Genomic DNA, 21,598 nt, shown 5'->3' on the forward strand with positions numbered 1-21,598 from the left:
TGGTGGGGTTAAGTTGTATATCATGTGAATTATGACAAGTGGGGGTGAATTGGGGCATACGGGGAGTGCACTCGGTGGGTCAGCCTTTTTCAGAAGGTACTCAATTAGGCGACCATCCCGGACCAAGTCTTCCAAATGATCGTTTAGAGCATAAGATTCAGTCATGTGCCCATGGTCTTTGTGATACTCGTATCTTTGGTCTCTCCACCTTATATCAGGGGGCCTCATCATATTAGTCGGCCATTTAAAGAAAGCTAGATGTCGGATTTTTGGCAGAATCTCACTGATTGGCTCAGAAAGTTCCGTGTATATCTTGTCCGACCGTCTAGAGCTCCTGTTATCCACCTGATACTATTCGCTTTGTCGTGAGTCCTCGTGATTTTCCCTTCTAGATCCACTCTTTGGCTCTGGGCTCCTCCTTGGTGGGGTCCTATTTGGTGGTATAGTAGTCAATGGTTGTACCAAGACAGGTGTTGTTGATTTTGCGACTTGCAGTTTAGCTTTAACTCGGATTGCATTATCTTTTACCTTGTAATATTCTTCGACCCTCTTTGTTAGGGCCCAGACAGCCTTGAGGGGCCTTCAAGTCAATGAGCTCCTAAACGGGCTATAGGGATGCAATCCCATCTTGAAGACGGTAATTGCCATAGAGTCATTGCAATCATCATCCACCAAATTAAAGCACTCCTAATACCGCGCCGAGTACTCATGTAGTGTCTCGTTCGGCGTGATTTTCATTGCCTAGAAAGAGTCTGCTTGTTTTAGTTGAGTCTCATTGGTGATGAACCTAGCCTGGAAGGATTTTTGCAGTTGATGGAAACTCTTGATTGAAGCCGGTTTAAGCTTGTAATACCATCTAACATCGAGCAGTCCCAAACTGCTAGGGAATATTCAGCACATGAGTGCTTCGTTATCTGCACGTAATGTCATTGCTTGCTTGTAATGACGAACGTGATCTGTGGGGTTCAACTTTCCATCGTAGAGAGTAAACGACGGTGCCTTAAACTTTCTAGGCAAGACAGCCTTTACAATGTTTCGAACAAAAGGGTTGTACTTATTTTTGGAATCTGAGTCTTCCTCTTTTCGCATGCGTCAAGCCTGCAAAGAATCTCCTTCATATGATGAACTGAAGTCATCAACTCGGGTTCGTTTCCTGGGTTCCGATCGAGGGAAATCTAAAGTGCTTCTGAGGTTAATGTTGTCACATCTTTTGCACACCTGGTAACCGACCTCGCTCACAGTGATGTGGCACTCTTTGGAATTGCACTAACTCCTGACGTGGGTGCTCGTTCTCCGCTACCATGGCCTCGAAACGCTATTCATTATGTTGCACTTGATTCATCAAGGTTTGCATGGCATCGTCCATGGATGCTGACGATTAGGAAGGGTTATCGGGTCAAAATTCAAAGACCTTCTTGTAGGGGTTTCTTCTGGACCAAAAGTTACTCATACTGTAACATTATTGACTCCGGCAACTGGAGGATCTTGATTTAGGTTTTCCATAGACGAGTTTGAGTGTTCAAATAACAACGGCAATTGTGAAGGGTGGGTTTGCAATATTCCTCTGTCCCAAACGAGCCTTTAAGAGATCCTCACTCTTATAACTGAAATAGAAAAAACACTTTGGTTGGTGGTGTTGGAATTAGCACTCCGACAAGCAAGTTAATTTTTCTTAAAGAAGGAGAGAAGAAGTTTCTATTTATCAAAGTGTGGTGGTGATATCATGTCTATCTTTTTTCCCGTCCCCTCTTTTTATAGCCACCCTTATAGATATTTTCTTCATATCATTGTTTTTTTCGTAGCCCATACTTCTACTGCATATCGAGAATGGGATAACTTGGGCCCACTCATCATGCCGATTAGTCTTTATTCCTCTGCCTTTGCTTCGTCTTGGTTTGCTACTCGGCAAATGCCCTTGGTTTATCTTGGCCTACTCAGCTCTGTGTTCCAACCCAATGGGCTTGGCGAATTTGGCCTATCTAAGATGGGCTCGGATGCGCTCTGTTTGTCGTTTTCCATATTGCCCCATATTGCATTTATTTGACTCCCACAATTACTAAGAATCTATAACTAACACTATCTAAAACATACCCAATAAATACACAATTAATAATTTTCGGTCCTAATTTTCTTTTCTTAATGATTGGTATTAAAACTTTAGCCAGGCACCCCCATACTTTGAAATATTTTAAATTAAGCTTTTGATTTTTCCAAATTTCATAAGGTGTTTGTTCCGAATTTGTTTAAGGCGCTTTATTTAATATATGACAAGTAGAATATAAAGCTTCACCGCATAAATTATTAGGTAAACCGGAACTAGCTAACATAGCATTTATCATATCTAGTAATGTTCAATTTTTATGTTCTACGACTCTATTAGATTGTGGTGAATAAGGTGGAGACCATTGGTGAATAATTCCATGTTGTTCAAAAAATTCTTCCATTTCTAGTAGTGCATACTTACCTCCTTTATCAGACCTTAAGATTTTAATATCTTTCCTAATTGATTTTCTACACGAGCTTTATATACTTTAAATTTATCAAATAATTCACTTTTGTGACTTATTAAATACACATAGCAATATTTAGAAAAATCATCAATAAACGTAATAAAATATCTTTTTTTTACCACGAGTTAACACATTGTTAAGGTCACATGTATCACTATGTATAAGTTGTAACAAAAATGTGTCTTTTTCAACAAATTTAAAAGGCTTTTAGTTTGTTTGGTTTGTACACACACTTGACATCTTTTCTTTAAATTAATTACTGATTTTGGACTGAATTTTAAACTCATCATTTTTTTAAGGGTGTTCAAATTTACATGCCCAAGTCTACTATGCCAAGTATTCGAACATTCTACATTAGCAATAGAAGAAGTAGAGAAAGAATAACATACAATTTTATTTAAATTAGAATCCATAACATTAAGACTAAGCAAACCATCACGAAGATAACATTTACCGATAAAGTTATCATTCTTAATTATTAAAACTTTAAAACCATGTTGGACTAACAAACACAAATTAATTAAAATTTTACTAATATTAGGAACATGCTAAACTCCATGTATATTGATTATATCGCGTGATGTCAATTTAACTTATCTTTCACCTAGTACCCTGGCCAAGCTCCCATTTCCCATGCTTTATGTTCTTGTGCCTAATTCCTAATAATAAGGTGAAAAAATATTTTTATTAGCGCACACATGAACATTAGCACCCGAGTCTATAAACCAATCATTTGAGTTAAAAATAATATTTAAGTTGGGATCAGTAACAAAATACCTACTAGCAAGATTAAAGGAGTTGGCCCCCAGAATCACAACATTAGCTTGTGGTCACTGGAGGACCACGGGGTTTATGGGACGGGCTTTATGGGATTGACTTTTTCGATGATATCAATCTCTAACAGTGTGATTAATCTTCCCACACACCTAACAAAGTACTATTTTTCTCTAAATAATATTTTTGCCTTTTGATTTATTATTAAGATTGTTATTCCCATTCTTGTGTTCACTATTTTGCTAGAAATTAAGAGGTTTGGGTTTAAGATTTTCTACAAAATGTGCCTTGGCTCGAAAATTAGAATTTAAAAACTCAATTTGTTTTTGACAGTGGTTTTCCTTAATATTTAGGGATACTAGCAATTCATCAAACGTGTAATCATCATGTTTTTGTTTTAACACTCTACCAAATTCTAACCAAGATGGAGGAAATTTTTTTAATCAGTTATGCAACCAAAAAAAATATCAGATAAATCCATTCCTTTTCTTTTCAGATCATACAAAATATTTTGAAATTCATGCACTTATTGCATAACTGATTTACCATCAATCATATGAAAGTCTAAATTTTTTTTAGCATGTAATGTTTAAGACCAAAATCTTCAAACCCATATTTCAAATAAAGTGCCTCCCATAATTCAATAGAAGTTTTTGTATTGCAAAAGATATTATGTGTATAGGAGATAAATCACTTAAAATCCCACCGTGACAAAGATAATCTTTTTCATTAAGATCATCATCATCAGATTTTTTTGGATGAAGTTGAATCCTTTGTCTCAACGATTTCTACAATCTTAGAAGTTTTAGTTTTTTTAGAATCCTTTTATTTTTCAAAAACTTTTTCTTTTCCTTTTAAAACAGTAGTTTTATGAATCACTGAATAAAGACCCAGTTGTTCTTAACATCTAAAATTGTAACCATTAAACTTCTTAGGCTTGTAGGAATTGGTTTCATCCAATCTCATATATATATATATATATATTTCAAAATAAAATTATAACCAACACAACAATTTCTAATAGAAAATCCCAATTATCATTTCTATTTTTTTATTGCACAAGCTAGCCAGAAGGGCCCCGTTTGGTAGAGCTGTGGGAAAGTGATAATAGCTTATAGTTTAGCAGCTTATAACTTATAACTGAGAACATAAGCTGATTTTTGACTTATAAATTAAGCTTCTCCTTCCCCACTCAAAGAATAAGTTGATTTTTTACTTATAAAAAGTTATAAGTTGTATTGTTTAGCTGAACCAAACATATCAAAATAGCTTAAATTAAGCTAAAAGTTGAAATAAGATGGAAATAAGCCCTATCAAACAGGGCCAAGGTAGCGTAAGCGTAGCTTCCTTCTAGAAGATTCTATAGTGATCCACTGGAATCGACCTCGAGTGATGCCTCTCTACTCGGAGAATTCCACCCTCAGTCGTTAAGGTCGGGTGAAAACTGCAACTAATGCTCTATCTCTGTCGTTGAATATGGGAATGCTCTATAGCAGCTTAAACCCCCGATCGTCAAATGGGAGTTCTAACCGGCCCTAGCCCCCAATTTCGAACAAAAGCTTTGATTGGACTGGGGATTAGAAGAGGGCTAAGCTCAACTCAAAGATGCATTCGATGCAGTAGATTCTCCTATTAATTAACATCCTGAGCCACCATGAGCTATTCTTTCTTAAATATGATTTACTATCAGAATAAGATACCAAATTAAGAATAAACCAAAAATAACAGATAAATATTATTATTAAAGAGAAAGTTTAGAGAAGCTTGTATGGTGATTAAGGCACCCTGATTGTGCTCTCAAGAATGATACGCCCTCTTCTGTATCAAGTTGAATAGCGTTCCTCCCCTAAAATACAACGATTTTTGAAATCATTTGTGTGCAGCAAAGTGAATTTCACAAACCTTGAATTGCCCAACACTCACTTGTAAACTCAAAAAAATAAAAAAATAAAAATAACAAAGCAGAAGAAGAGGAGAAAAAAGACTTATTTTTTGGGTATTTTGAAACAAAGTTGAAGTCATATTATAAACGCAATAAATTAGATATTTAGGAGATATTGTAAGATAACCCAAAAGACTAAGAAATTAATATTAACGTTATAAATTTTTCCCTTAAAAAATACAAATATCAAATAAAATAAAATAAATTAAATTAAATATAATTTTAAAATTACAAAATAACAGAACTCGAACATAAAATTTTATAGTCACCACATATTAAGGACTCAAATTACAACTAACTAGTACTAGTAACAATTCACAACTAACTCCTATTGATGTATATTCTGCGAAGAAAAACACATATATGATTGACCAATGTTAGAGATCAAAATGACAAAATTCAAATTTTAAGGACCAAAAGTATAAGAAAAACGTTATTTTTCAGAATTTTTATATAGATTTATTCGCTAGAATAATGTATCAATAAAATTCTTGACATTTAAAAGCCTTATGATGAATTTTTTAATTTTACGATGATAGACTCATAATTCTACTATATTATTTTCTATGTATTCTTTATTTATACATCATTAAGATAATTACCGCATTACACAAAGAACTTGGCTCCTTATGTGAATTGATATGAAGTGGAAATGCAATAGTCGAGCTATAATGGTGCTGCCAAATACTCCAATACAAAAGATTCACAATCCACATGAATTGTTCTAAGATTTTATATATATATATATATATATATTGTTATTAATTGCATCAAATTAATATTAAGAGTTTTTTTTTTAGGGTCCTTGGTATTAAGATTTTATAACATTAAAGACATCTAATATTTTCATAATGCCTAAGGTTTCTCAATTTGATCAAGAGAAATTTCATCTAGAGAAATTCTATCTGGAGAAATTCTGGACCGGAGAAATTCTATCCAACGCGGAGAAATTCTCTGTTTCTCTCCAGAGAAATTTCCAGATTATGTAAAGAACTAACAGCTATGGTTTTTAACTCAAAAAAATAAAAATAAAAAATAAAAAGAGGGGCAAAACACCACCACCACCAACACTGATGCAAAGACAAATGTGCACACCAGACAGATCATACACAAAATTATTGCACTAAGTACAACCAAGAAACAAAATTTCTCTAGACTTTCAAATTTCTCTGACCCACTCTCCAGAGAATTTCTCTGGCCTTCCCTTCTCTCCAGAAAAATTTCCCTTCTCTCGAGAGAAAATTGGAATTTCTCTGAACAAAATTGTTTGCTTCTGTAGAATCTTTTCTCTGTGAAACCAGAGAAAATTCAAATCCTTGACCAGAGAAAATTGAAACCAAAGAAAATTCCAAATCCTTTACCAATCAAATCCTTTACCAATCAAATCCTTTATCAGTTGAATAGAAGAGGAAAAATGAGAAGTGTAATATATATATACTAATAGTACACAACCAAAGTAAAGTGCTCATCATAGAAAATTCTGGACCAGAGACTGAAACCTAGAGAAAATAGGTCTTCTATTAATTTGAAAAGTTACTACCAATGCCCTAAATCTAGAGTTCCAAACTTTTTCAGATAGTCAAATGATAAATTCCCAGAGAAAATTCCAAAAAATCAGAGAAATTCCCTTCTAACCCAGAAAAATTCACAAAAACTCAGAGAAAATTCCCTTTCAACTCAGAGAAATTCACAAAAACTTAGAGAAAATTCCTTTCTAACACTATGGGCTCATCATGGTTATTACTCCCTGATAGCAAACCCTTCCATCAACGTACCAACCTTCACTATAGCCAAAGTTATAGATAGTCTTCCTCAATCTCTCTCTCTCTCTCTCTCTCTCTCTCTCTCTCTTTCTCTTCATAAAACTCTCTCTTTCTCTTTCTAAAACTCGAATTAGATCTCATTTTCCCTCAACATTTTCCCAAGAAAACTATGTCCGACGCCTTGATCAATGGACTCACTAGTGCCGATAGCGGAATCAGCGCCCAGCTTATCACCTATCCTCTCCAAACTGTACAATCTCTCTCTCTCTCTATATATATATATATCTATCATCTCACTGATTTTTTGATATGTATATATAGATATATAAATTTTGTTGATCTAGGTCAATACAAGGCAACAAACGGAAAGATATTTGAAGAAGGAGAAGAGGAAACTTGGGGCTATAGACTAAATGTCTCAGGTTTGTGCTTAGTTCTTTAAATTGATGTTTACATTTTTAAATTTTGTGTCTTCCAAGTTGTCGATTGGGGTTGCGATTGTGGTCACCCAGTCTCACGACAGTGGAAGCGAAGGCGGTGGCCATTGAAGGAATGAACTGAGGTTTAGATTTAGAGAGAAAGAGAGAGAAAGAGAGAGAGTCAAATTTCTCTGATATAATATATGGGTGTGGGTTTAGGGACCTTAGACATCAAAAAATAATATTGTGGATCTTTTCCATTACTGAAGATGGAAGAGAGACCTTAGACTAATTTTCCTTAATATTAAATGGCAAAAACCAACCACTAGTCTAATTTTCTTTAAACAAAATCTTAGTTAGCCATCTAAACAAAGGTTAAATAAAACCTTTTTTTTTTCTTTCTTGCAGTGTGTAATTCATAATCAGCTTTATTGTGGGTGTCACCACAAATAAATAAATAAATTAATTAATTAAATTAAAATTGAAAAAAGCTATAATGTAGTTACATTAAAATAAAAGTAAACAACATAAGAATGTGAGAAGAGATATGTATCCAAAAAAAAAAAAAAAAAGCCCATACTCAGCCATTGTCGCCATGAAAAAAAAGATATTTATCATAAAAAAAGAAAAAGAAAAATATATGTATTAAAATAGAGCCCAAACTCAACGTCATCATCGCCATCATTATTTCCACCACTGCCTTCTTAAACTTTGGTCACTGCCATAAGCTAGAGTTGAAAACGAAAAACATTTACAACAATAAAGGAGGAGTGAGAGAAGAGAGGACCATTGTGGGTAATAGTGTTAAAAATCCAAAAATCTATGCAAGAAACAAAGGAAGAAGCACTCAAACTCTTTTTTTCTAGGCATAAAAAATCCAAATCTACACTATAGAAGTGTTTTTGGAGCTCACTAGAAAGTCGTCGAAGGAGTGCTGTAAATCACCAATAGAGTGAAGCTTTCCAACGTCCCTTACTGGATAATATATCCATACAAAACTTAAATATAAACCATACATTGTGTTTTTAAGTAAATTTTTATATACGAATTTTGAGCCTTTTAACAAGTATTACTATATAAACTAACAAACTAACAAAGCTTGTAAACTTTTCTTACATAGTAATGTGGCATTTATTATATTATTAAAGGAGGTGGCGTTTCACATTACGAAGTTCCTTCCTCTATTATACCTCAAATTAGTTAGTAATAAAGACTTGTAAAATTTATTAATTTATGTATTAGTAACATTATTGTTATTGTAAGAGCATCCACAACAAGATTAGTTAAATAATCAATTTAGTTATGTTAGGTTTTTGTAATTGGTAATCCCGTTTGACAAAACTTCTTTCAATTGTAATTTTATTCGCTCTTTTGTCTCAGTGAAAATGCAAATGTTTAGATGCAAATCCAACCCAAATTGCTATGTAGAGGAATTTGTGATCTTAAGCTTTTATGTTTGCCACATCGCTGACTATGTATAGAGATCGAGTTGCCCGGTCAGCTTGCAGAGGTCTAGGGGCTAGTGCCTCATGGCAGGGTCTGAGGCAGCGCCTTTGAAGCCAAAGTGGTTTGATCGCTCGAGCAGTCATTTGTGCGCTTGGGCAGTGAATAGGAGTATCCAATATCTTTGTCTGGAAACTAAACTTCTGGAAAAGATGTTTCACTACTCGAACGATGAAATGAGCACTCAAGTGGTTAGCTTATATGTTTTGCAGCACCTTTACTCACACCGCACAAGCGGTGAAGTGTGCGTTCGAGTGATCTTCGCAATCCTATTTATTATAAAGTGCGCCATTTGTTGTTTCTAGGATTTAAGCCGTCCAAATTCTAGAAGAACAGAGCTACAAAGGTTTTCTATATTAGAGACTATTTTTATACGTGTTTCCTTAATGATTTGAGAGTGATCGATGAGTCTACGAGTTTCATATTGACATCATCAAGGGGTTTGTCTTTATTTTTTTATTCACAAAGAGAGAGGTGTTTTTCGGTGCATTCGGGGAACTTGGCCCTGAAGCTTTGGTGGATTCTGGAGTGGCTCATCGTCGTGGATTCGACATTAACATTGTGGATTCAATGTTAGGCAAGATAATTTTGAGGTGAAGACAGTGGTGGAAGAGGCATATCGAGATCGGTTCAATTCAGGCATGGATTCGCTAGGTAATTGTGTGTAAAGCCCCCATAAAAATAACAACTATCTACCTCATGATATCCAATTGGAAAAGCAGGAATTTATGAAATATTAACCTTTCATTGATTCTATTTTGGTGTACAAGACATATGCATGTATACATTCACGAATCCTAGACTCCGAATCTATAACATGTGACATGTGTAAATGAATTAAAATAAAAGGAAGTACATGTAAGTTTATGCCCTAATGGTTACATCTTTCCAAGTCATTGCTTGGGTACAACAAAAGTGAGTCAAACTCAATACATAGAAAGCCCAAGGCTTGTACAAAAATAATTACACAAAAGAAACAAAACGAAGCTCTTGGCTCTAAGTCCTCCCAAGGTATGTCCTTGGTGGAGACATATCATTAGCACTTGAAATTTTTTGCCACATAGGGTGAGCTAAAGCCTAGTAGAGATAATTGAACACAATGTATGAAACTTAACAAAGTCATAAGGTGAATACATATGCATCCATTTTCCAAACATTATACTTTTCCATCTCAACATAATACAATGCCAATATTATATATCAATTCATGAAAGATATACTTTTATATCAAAAAACAGGACAGTGGATACAAAACACTGAAAATCTCTAGGTACGTGTCTATCAGTAAGCTATACAAGCACTACCAAAGCCATTTTACCGGTACTTACTAGAAGGATCAGCACCTAAGCACGCGAGTTTCTAAACTTTCACCAAGGACAAACAAGCCAACACAATAAACCACAACTACACCCCTTAACTAGATTCACCAAAGTATACACCTACTTTTCTCAAAACAATACATTTTCAATGCTTAAGTATGAAACAATGCTCAATGCAAGATGTATGAATAATTATTTTTAATTAACTTATTCCTCATGCAATTTCTATAACAATCAAAACTATCCTCCACTGATAGCCCAAAACAGATATTTCTATTCAACGGATAATTTTCCAACAACAGATATTGTGAGGCCCCTGAAAATTTTACATTCTTAAAAGTCTCTTACTTTTAAATTATTTCTTTGAAGTCCCTCAGATTCTTAATTAATTGCAATTTTAACCCTAGGATCAAAATATATGCGCCAATTGAAAACTCGCAAACCCTAATCGATTTCAGTAACTTAGGAATCATTTCTAATACCCTAATACTGATTAATTGACTCCCTAAATATGGAATTATCACTTGAAAACCCTAGGTTTTTCTCATTTTTATCACATTTGTCGGTTGATCGCCTTTTTATTCAAAATAAGAAATCCAAACCGAATTAGACTCTCTAACCCTAATTTAGTTTAATTCTACAATAAAATAAGTGTTCCAATTCACAAATTAAACCCAAAGCCCTCATATTTTTATTAAATCACCAATTGACCCCAAACAAGTACTATTATATATATATATACACACACACACACTTGTACCTAAAACTTATTTTATATACGATATTTTGCAATTTCCAACACTTATACACAAGAAAAAAAAATTAATTCCCTCAAATCATCATCATGTGGCCAGCCACCCTAGAGGAACCCTTTGTTGTGTACTTTTTGAGACAAGTTTGCATAAATCATGGAAAATATCTTTGGATTGGTACAAACTTTTATCTATCTATATATATATATATATATGTATATATGCATATATATAACTAGGTTGGTTTGATTAGGAGAAAAACCCTAACTAGATCATGTTTAGGAACCTAATTAAGGCCTCTAAACTTGCACTATTCCATTGGATTCAAACTAAATCCAAAACATTCCATTCAATTCCAACTAAATGGCATTTTGGACCTTTTCACACCAATTTTTCTATAAAAGCAACCCCTCCTTTTGATTTTACATTCAAGAACGCACACACACACACACACACACACACACACACACACACATTATATTTGGCTGAGAGAAAGAGAGGGAGGAGGGTGAGCTTGGTGGAAGATAGGAGAGAAAGAGAAGTTTGCTAGCAATTCCAACAAGTCTCAAGTAAGCTACAACACAACTCTCTCTTATTTTTTCTTTCAAATACATGCTCTTAGAAGTTTTAAACATTCATTTCAAATGTGTTTTGATGATATTCTTGTGTTAAAAATGAAAGGAGTTGAGCCTTGATTCTACCATTCTTATATTTCTCTTAATCGATATAAGACTACCTTTTTCCATATCAATCTCTCAAAATTTCTGAAGGCACACCTTCACCTTAAATTTCTGAGTTTAATATATATTATTTATCATGTTTTCATCACAATAGAAGTGAAAAATGTCCTCTAGTTGACCTCTTTTCTCATCAACTTTCTCATTTCAAGAACTATGCCAGAAAAATCTATTTTACAGCCAACTTTTGAAAATTCTAGAAAATAGTAGAAAACTCTTTTAGACCTCAATTGTATGTCAAAATCTTCCTTAAGGAGTTATATTTCAAGTGAAATTGGTTTCATTGAAAAAGAGTAAGCGGTTTGTGAGAAAATCCGATTTTCATAACAGTCGACGAATCTGGACAGAGCTGGAGTATTCCTGAAATAACTAAAAATCTGGAAAAGATATTCCATTTCTAAAAAATGTTCTGAAAACTAGATAAAATTCTCTACGAACCATAGGAATTCCGGATTTGGAAAAAAATCTGAAATAGTTCTTTTAATCTTGATCTTTAAGTGACTCTAAATCTGGAAATTCTGTTTACATTGATGTTTTGTGCTCTTGACTTTATGAATGTGCTTACTTATATATAATCATGTCTTGGTATGATATTATACATGTCATGGTTATTTATTTATTTTTTTCCTTTGATGATGCTTGCACTAATGCAAATTTATTTTCCTTCTCGCTTGTACTAACTAATTACAACGATTAATGTAACGGCAAACTTAATGGGGTGGCTAGTGGAGTTTCAATCACCCGATTATTATTATCAGAAGAAGTTATTGGTTAGTGGGATGAGTTCCCTTTGGTAAGTTAAATCTTGCACAAGTGGTTGTTTCGGAACCCTTGAACGGAGTGGTTGTATTCGGACCGGGATTTGGGCAAGGCCCATCATTACTGTCTCTTTTGAGGTCCTGTGGTTGCCGCTACACGGTATATAACTATTGGTAGGCATCCGAGGTAAGGTAAAACAACAAAAGAGGGAGCATACCGAATAATCCGTGTCCAATTCTTAGAGTTGGGAGGATGAAATCTCTTTGGGGAATTTCTGGACTACTAACAGCTAACCATATAATCAGTGCTATGAACTTAAATGCCATGATCCTTTTTTTTTTTTTTTTGTGTAAATGTTGTTGTGTATTGAACTGGGAAAAGGGATGGGGTGTGTGTGTGTTTACTGGGCATTCAAAGCTCATGGCGTTTCACGCCAAGTATCGAAGAAACATACAAGGCTGACGAAGAGTCGAGACATTTGAAGACTTATGTTTACCTTGGAGAAAATTAGAAGCCATTTTGCTTATGAGTCTGTTCGTGCTTTTTGGAATGTAATTGTCGGAAATCATATTGAGTAATTGAAGGAATTTACCTTTGTTGTATTAGACTCCACAATCAGTGGGTTAGCCATGATTGTAGCAGTGAATTAGTATCCTTAATCATAGCAGTAAATTAGTATTGTCCTAGAATAGACTTAGAAAGGTTGTATATATATCTCTCTTGTATCTTTACTTTAATGAATATACATACAGAAATTCTCTTCCATATCTTTCTGTTTTCATGGTATCAGAGCAAGGTTTGGGTGATTCTTGATTTTTCATATCCTTATTGTTTGAAGCTTTCAAGGGTTTCAACACCCTTGCCTTCACTCAACATGGGCGACAACCGGAATAAGGATTCCATGGTTGAACCCTCAAGCCTTTTTTTTTATTCACCCATCAAATCATCTGGGCCTTTTCCTAGTCTCGAAACGTCTTGACGGAAACAATTATGCAACATGGAGACACTCCATGGTGATTACTCTCACTGCCAAAAACAAAATTGGTTTTGTTAATGGTACGATCAAAGCCTCGGACACAACTGAGAAGCCTGTCGATTATGCCCTGTGGGAACGTTGTGACAAAATGGTTCTCTCATGCCTTCTCAATTCCGTCGAAGCAAATTTAGCAGATGGTGTTGTGTACGCTGAGACGGCACAAGAGATTTGGAACGATTTCCATGATTGTTTTTCTCTAGGCAATGCTTCACGAATTTTCCAGATCCAAAAATCAATCAGTTCACATGCACAAGGTTCTATGCCTATTTTGACATACTATACAAAACTCAAAGCTTTATGGGATGAACTTGCATCCTATAAAACTTAATCCACTTGTTCTTGTGGTGGAATGATGGTTTACAATGAACAACGGGAACAAGATCAAATTATGCAATTTCTCGTTGGTCTAAATGAGTCTTACAATGCCATACGTGGTCAGATTCTTCTCATAAATCCTTTACCAAGCGTTCGGAAGGCATATTCTATAATTACTCAAGAAGAAAAACAATGGGAAATTGGTTCCTCCTCGACAGAAAACTTTTCTCTTGCTACAACAGTGCATAAGTACAAAGGCTCCAACTTTTCTCGTTTTGGAACCCAAAATTTGTCAGAAGATCGTTCATCCTTCAATAACTCTTCTCGTTTTGGAAATCCAAATCAGTCCGAGATTGTTCATCCTCTTTTGATCTACATTGCTCCTACTGTGATCGTGATGGACACAATATCGAAACGTGTTACAAGATACATGGATACCCGCTTGGACATAGGTTGTTTCGTAGAAGGGGCACTAATGCAGACAATCATGGCCCTATTCAATAACGGCAGCATGATTGGAACAAATGAAACAGCACCAATCCGCGTGGACACCATTTTGTCCACCAGGTTCATGCCATGGACCCTTCCACACAACAGCAGCCAGCCCACAGAAACCTTTCTAGTCATTCTGATTCGGCAACCCATATCTTGCACCAGGTTCTTGCTGGGCTTTCTGAGGAGCAATGCAAACAACTCACCACTGCCATGGCAAACTTGTCCAAATCATCCTCCGAAACCTCAGATGTTTTTGCTAATGCAGTAGGTCAGTTTCATCCATCTATTCTATCCGTTAATTCAATTTTTTCTAATTCATGGATTCTTGACAGTGGAGCCACGGATCATATCACATCCGATTCCTCTTTTTTTTTTTTCTCATAGTCATCCATCTCCTATTCCTTCAATTAACTTACCTACAGGATCGTCAGTTCCTATTGATTCTACAGACACCATTCGTTTCAATAAAGACATCACTTTAGAACAAGTTCTTCACGTTCCTTCTTTTCGTTTAAATTTACTGTCTGCTAGTAAACTCACAAAATCCCTTCATTGCTGCATCATTTTTTTTGCTGATTTTTGTGTCATCCAGGACTTGGCTTCGGGGAAGATGATTGGCTGGGGCAAGCAGAATAATGGACTCTACTATATGTCGCCGTTGACCACAGCCCCACTTTCCTGTCATGTCTCATCATCGTCCTCAATCTGGCACCAACATCTTGGGCATCCTTCATCAGCTCGTCTTCAACTCTTATCTAAATTGTTTCCCTCCATGTCTATTTCATTTAATAATGATTGTGTTGTTTGTCCTATGGGTAAGCAAACACGAATTCCATTTCCCTTAAGTACAACATTAACTGTTTCACCATTTGAATTACTTCATTGTGACATTTGGGGTCCATATCTCATTCCCTCACATACTGGTGTATGTTACTTCTTTACAATTGTGGATGATTTTACTAGGTGTACTTGGGTCTTCTTGATGACATACAAATCTAAAACACAGGCCATGCTTAAAGCTTTCTTTGCCCTAGTCTATAATCAGTTTAATGTCAGCATCAAAACTCTTAGAAGCGATAATGGATCCAAATTTATTTCCATGCGGGATTTTTTTCTTAATACTGGTGTTGAATTTCAACGCTCATGAGTTTCCACTCCTCAGCAAAATGGGGTGGTTGAGTGTGAACACTGGCATATTCTTAACATTGCTCGTGCTTTGCATTTTCAATCACACATTCCCTTGTCTTTTTGGAGTGAGTGTGTGCTAACCGCTGTGTACCTCATTAATCGTTTACCTATCCCTTTGTTGGCCAATAAATCTCCGTTTGAGTTACTTTATCAGAAACTACCGCCTCTTGCCCATCTTCGTGTTTTTGGTTGTTTATGTTATGCTGCCGTTGTTCATCCTGCTCATAAGTTTGCCTCCCATGCACGACATTGTGTCTTTCTTGGTTATCCCACCGGCCACAAGGGTTACAAACTTTATGACTTGGATTTCAAAAATTTTCTTGTGAGTCGAGATATCAAATTTTTTGAAACCATTTTTCCTTACCAGCCTAATTCTACTTCCCACCCAATTTGCACTCGCCCTACTGTCTTACCCCTTTCTCAACCCGACCACACCTCCTCCTTACCCACTACTGCGCTTGCTTCCTTCCCCACGCCCCAACCCGCTTCCTCTCAAGATCCTTCACCTCCACTTACATCGTTGGCTCCTTCTCCCACCTCTGTTCCTCCTTCCATGCCACAACGTTACTCTACCCGTTCTACACAGCCCCCTTTCTGGCAATGCAATTACCTTATGTCTTTTCCTTCTACTTTCTCTGATCAGTCATCCTCGCTATTGCTTATTCCTTCTGGTACTAAACACCCCTTGTCTCATTACCTTTCCAATCACCGCTTTTCTCCTTCGCACCGTGTGTTTCTTGCTAACATTTCAGGAACCACTGAGCCCACTTCCTATGCTCAACCTGTATTATATCCTAACTGGCTACTTGCTATGAAGGTCAAGTTAGATGCATTACAACTCAATCGCACTTGGACCCTTATGCCCTTACCGGCTGGTCATTAACCTATTGGGTGCAAATGGGTGTTTAAAATCAAATACAAATCTGATGGCACCATTGAGTGTTACAAAGCTCATCTCGTCGCCAAAGGTTACACCCAAATCGAGGGTGTTGATTACAGTGAGACTTTCTCTCCTACTGCCAAGAATACTACTCTCCATTGTCTTTTATCTATTGCCACTACTCGTAATTGGTTTCTTCACCAACTTGATGTTACAAATGCCTTCCTCTATGGTGACTTGCACGAAGAGGTCCATATGGTTCCTCCTCCCAGCCTTTGCCGATAGGGGGAGAATCTATTGTGTCGGCTTAATAAATCTCTTTATGGGCTGAAACAAGCTTCTCGTAACTGGTTCTCCAAATTTTCAACTGCTATTAAGAAAGCGGGTTTTCACCAATCTATGGCTGACTATTCCCTCTTTACCAAAGTTAATGGCGATTCTTTTACAGAAGTGCTCATCTACGTTGATGATATTATCATTATAGGCAATAATCTTGAAGAAATAAAACACCTTAAATCCTTCCTTCTCAAACAGTTCCACATCAAGGATCTCGGTGACTTGAAGTATTTTTTAGGCATTGAATTTTCGCGATCCAAGAAAGGTCCTTTTTTGTCCCAAAGGAAATATGATCTAGATATTTTACAAGATACAGGTTTAACGAGGGCATGGCCAGAAAAGTGTCCAATGGAACAAAATGTGAAATTACAAACCACAAATGGTGCTATACTTAATTATCCAACTAGCTATAGGCGGTTGGTTGGAAAATTAATTTATCTTACTGTCACAAGACCAGACATTGTTTTTGCAGTTCAGAATTTGAGTCAGTTTATGCACCAACCCAGAAAACCACACATGGAGGCCGCACTTCGTGTCTTGCGATTCATTAAGGATACACCTGGCCAAGGCTTGTTTTTCCCGGCTATAAACAATCTTGAGTTGAAAGCTTATTGTGATTCAGATCATGCAAGTTGTCCAACAACAAGAAGATCAACTACAGGTTATTATGTGTTTCTTGGTCACTCTCTTGTCTCATAGAAATCGAAGAAACAGCCAACTATTGCTTGTTCATCAGCAGAAGCCGAGTACAGGGCCATGGCAAACACATGCCTTGAAATTACATGGCTGCGATATATATTGCGAGATTTAAGACTCAAACAAAAAGGCCCTGCTCCTTTGCATTGTGATAATCAACCTGCATTGCATATAGCGGAAAATCTAGTTTATCACGAAGAATGAAACATATTGAAATAGATTGTCACATTGTGAGAGAGAAGCTACAAGCTAGTGAAATTTCTCTAATCTACATTTCTTCACAAGATGAGCTTGCAGACATATTTACAAAAGCCTTGGGGCGGGATAGCTTCAATTACTTGAGTCACAAGTTGGGACTTCTCAACATTCACTCTCCAACTTGAGGGGGAGTGTTGGAAATCATATTGAGTAATTGAAGGAATTTACCTTTGTTGTATTAGACTCCACAATTAGTGGGTTAGCCATGATTGTAGCAGTGAATTAGTATCCTTAATCATAGCAGTAAATTAGTATTGTCCTACAATAGACTTAGAAAGGTTGTATATATATCTCTTGTATCTTTACTTTAATGAATATATATACAGAAATTCTCTTCCATATCTCTCTGTTTTCAGTAATAGCAATGGAACTCGTTTTGAAATTTAAGTTTTGAAATACTGTAATTATTATTTGCTTATATATCTTTCTAATCCTATGACTATATCCGCGTTACTTATGAGACCTTACGTTAATACCGCTTAAGATCTATAATTGCTATCTAAGGTGGTTGGACTTAGAAAGGATGCTATATTGACTCCTCCGACGTTCTTGGGATCTTATTTGGCTATTGACCAAAGGACTCTCTTTAGTGACTTACCCTAACCCTTAAAGTTGAAATTGGGGCATCACAGATATAATCTCATAAATTTCAAAATGGGAGAGATAATATATATCCAACTCCACTCTCATCATCAACAAATACATTCTTCTTATTCTTTCAAACCCAATGTTTTTTCATTTTCTTTCATAAATCAAACATCAATGATTTTCAAACAAAACCTCATTTACTTTCAAAATCACATTTAGGGAAGGAATTTCCAACATTTCAACACAACCCAACAATATGCATACTCCCACAACCTTTCTCAAGAATTTATTTGAAAAACCCTTATTTTACATTTCAAAATCAAACACTAGATTTAACCCAAAATCCCTAAATCACTAAACCTTTTCAAAGAGCGAATAATTAAGCTAAGAATCATACCAAAGGTTAAAGAAATCCATATCTTAAGAGTACAAGATGAAGAGAGCAAGGGTAAAAGATTGACGGAGCCGAAAAAAAATTTTCTTCAATTAAAACAAAGCTTTGGATGAGCTCTTTCTTTTTCTCCAAGGAACTATGGTGGAGAAATCAATGGATTATGGAGTATTTGAGGTATTTAGGCAAGAACTAGAGAGAGAGAGAGAGACAGAGAGTGTGTGCGTGAAGAAATTAGGGTTAAGAGTGTTTTAGAGAGATAAAGAAAGTGAAAAAGTGATCAAACCCCCTTTTCCCTAATCTGATATTTGCACAGACCGCTCGAGCGACTAAACCACCGCTGAAGCGTCAAACACAATAAGTTATACTGCTCGAGCGACCAAAAATACCACTCGAGCATACAATGACCCCCTTCTAGGAGTTCATACTTGCAAAAGACCACTCGAGCGAAGATCAACCTACTCCTAGAAGTTTTACAGACCTACAAAAATACTGAGAGATCTCAAATACTGCTCAAGCAACCAAAGCATCACTTGAGCGAACCAGAAGAGAAACAAACAGCCACTCTTTTGAAAAACTACCTCATAACCTGTTTCAAACACCATCAAGTCTAAACAACCAAACTCAACTAGCAACAAGAGGATAAGGGTATAAATAACAACTAAAGTTACGAAATGTCAGATCTAAGTGCATGGAAAGGGTCGGGTCTAAACCAGAACCGTTATAATATTCTACCCTTAAAAAAAAATTTCTCGAAATTTAAATTGAACCAAAAATCATCAAATTTTAATCCCATTGACAATCCATACTAGCAACAGAGATAAAGCAGAGTCTTCCAGCACAAAATATTACAATTCAAATCTACAAAATACTTACAATGTTTATATATTATAACATGAGAAAATGCTCAATAAAAAACCCAAATATTAACAAATAGGTCTGGATACTTTTCACGGACCTTCGCCTCACACTCCCAAGTTGCCTCTTGAACCCCATGATGTCGCCACAACACCTTAACCAATGGAATAGTCTTACCCCTCAAGACTTGATCCCGAGTATCTAACACCCGTACTAGTCTCTCTTCATACGAGGCATCTTTATCTACCTCTAACTTGGTCTAATCCAATATGTGTGAATGATTAGGTTCGTACTTCAAGAGCATACAGATATGAAATACGTCATAAACTTCGGAAAGTTCGAGCGGCAAGGCAAAACAATAAAGTACCTCCCCAATTTACTCTAGAATCTCAAAGGGCCCAATAAATCTAGGAGACAACTTCCCGTTCTTTTCGAATCTCATCAAATCCCGTCTCGGTGATATTTTAAAAAACACATGATCCCCCACCTCAAAAGACAAAGGCCTTCTCCTATGGTCAGCATAGCTCTTCTAACGGTTCTGAGCTGAAACCAACATTTTACGAATAAACGTAACATTCTTTGTCGTTTCCCAGACTAATTCATGATCTAACATAAGTGTGTCACCCACCTCGGCCTAACACATTGGAGATCTACACGGTCGACCATATAATGCCTCAAAAGGTGCCCATACCAATACTCGTCTGAAAACTGTTATTATAAGCAAACTCCACTAAGGGTAAATGTCTCTCCTATGACCCCTTAAAATCAAGAATGCAAGCTTGAAGCATGTCTTCTAAAATTTGAATAGTGTGCTCAGACTGTCCATCAGTCTAAAGATGATAGGCAGTGTTAAACATCAACGTAGTGCCCAAGGCATTTTGTAGGTTCTACCAAAATCGAGCCATGAAACATGGGTCTCTATCCGAGACAATAGTCACTGAGACCCCATGAAGTCGAACTATATCCCTAACATGTAAGTCGGCAAGATAATCTACTGAGTCACTCATGCACATAGGTACAAAGCGTGTTGATTTGGTTAATCGGTATATTATCACCCATACGACATCATTACCCCGTTGTTCTCAGAAGACCCACAACAAATTCTATTGTGACATGGTCCTACTTCCGCTTGGCTATAGATAAAGGATGCAACAAACCCGCTGGTCGTTAATGCTCGACCTTCACTTGTTGACAAGTAAGGCACCTCGAAGCAAACAAAACTATATCTCTCTTTATCCCCCTCCACCAAAACTGGCGACTAAGGTCGTAGTATATCTTGGTGTCTCCCGGGTATACCGCAAGGCGTGAATGATGAAACTCTCCAAGTACCTCCTTTCTACAAGGTTTTGGCGTAAAACGATGGTCTAGATACCTCACACTTGAGTCAGAATAAACATTCAAGCCCTTCTCTACCTTCCCACTAGATATCTTCCCTCGGATAGATTCCACTTCGCAATCATCCTGTTATATTTCTATAACTCAGCTCACTAGAGTAGGTTGTGTAACTACAATGAACAAAATGGCCAACTCGACCAACTCACCAAGATGCAAGTAAACTCGCCCACTACGCCCAACATCTCTCATTTCTAGATGGAGATACTAGCTACACTGCTTACGGATTTCGTACTCAAAGCATCGGCTACTACGTTGGCCTTTCCTAGATAATAGTATAATTTGAAATCATAATCCTTTATAAACTCCATCCACCTCCTCTACCTCAAATTCAAGTCTTTTTGTGAAAACGGATATTTAAAACTTTTATGATCGGAAAACACTTCAAATCTCTCCCCATACAAATAATGCCTCCAGATTTTTAAGGCAAAAATCACCGCCACTAACTCTAGGTCGCAAGTAAGATAGTTTCTCTCATGAGTTTTTAACTACTGAGCCATACGCTAACAATTTCCCTTCTTGCATCAATACATAACCCAAGCCTTCCTGAGTTGCATCACAATAAACCAAATAACCTAAACCTCTCTCCGGAATAATCAAAATTGTAGCAGTGGTAAGTCTATCCTTAAGCTCCTGAAACGACTTTTCATAAGCCTCATTCCACACGAATTTAATTCCCTTTTTTGT

At 36.3% G+C, this 21,598-nt stretch overlaps 2 protein-coding genes across 2 annotated transcripts; both read left to right on the forward strand.

Moving 5' to 3' along the window:
- The first annotated feature begins 12,432 nt into the window (after window positions 1-12,432).
- LOC145793417 (uncharacterized) lies at window positions 12,433-13,842 on the forward strand. Its single transcript, XM_082876242.1, has 2 exons — window positions 12,433-12,512; window positions 13,317-13,842. Exons 1-2 carry the CDS (start codon window positions 12,433-12,435, stop codon window positions 13,840-13,842), a joined length of 606 nt encoding a protein of 201 aa, XP_082732368.1.
- Window positions 13,843-13,866: 24 nt separating this feature from the next.
- Window positions 13,867-16,395, forward strand: LOC145793418 (uncharacterized). Its single transcript, XM_082876243.1, has 5 exons — window positions 13,867-14,373; window positions 14,487-14,592; window positions 14,747-14,811; window positions 14,917-15,375; window positions 15,487-16,395. The coding sequence occupies exons 1-5, from the start codon at window positions 13,867-13,869 to the stop codon at window positions 16,393-16,395; spliced, it is 2,046 nt and encodes a 681-aa protein (XP_082732369.1).
- The last annotated feature ends 5,203 nt before the right edge of the window (window positions 16,396-21,598 follow it).

Source organism: Camellia sinensis, chromosome 6 (genome assembly GCF_055761805.1).
Source record: "Camellia sinensis isolate YWXY chromosome 6, ASM5576180v1, whole genome shotgun sequence".
In the NCBI taxonomy this organism is placed as follows: Eukaryota; Viridiplantae; Streptophyta; class Magnoliopsida; order Ericales; family Theaceae; genus Camellia; species Camellia sinensis.

Bases quoted from the DNA above. Each gene is read 5' to 3' on its own strand.
- LOC145793417 (XM_082876242.1), top strand. From the start codon at position 12,433: ATGGGGTGGCTAGTGGAGTTTCAATCACCCGATTATTATTATCAGAAG. The intron at 12,513-13,316 runs GTAAGTTAAATC...TATTGTTTGAAG, and splicing joins AGTGGGATGAGTTCCCTTTG to CTTTCAAGGGTTTCAACACC.
- LOC145793418 (XM_082876243.1), top strand. From the start codon at position 13,867: ATGGTTTACAATGAACAACGGGAACAAGATCAAATTATGCAATTTCTC. The intron at 14,593-14,746 runs GTCAGTTTCATC...ACTTACCTACAG, and splicing joins TGTTTTTGCTAATGCAGTAG to GATCGTCAGTTCCTATTGAT. The intron at 15,376-15,486 runs GTCAGCATCAAA...TCCACTCCTCAG, and splicing joins TAGTCTATAATCAGTTTAAT to CAAAATGGGGTGGTTGAGTG.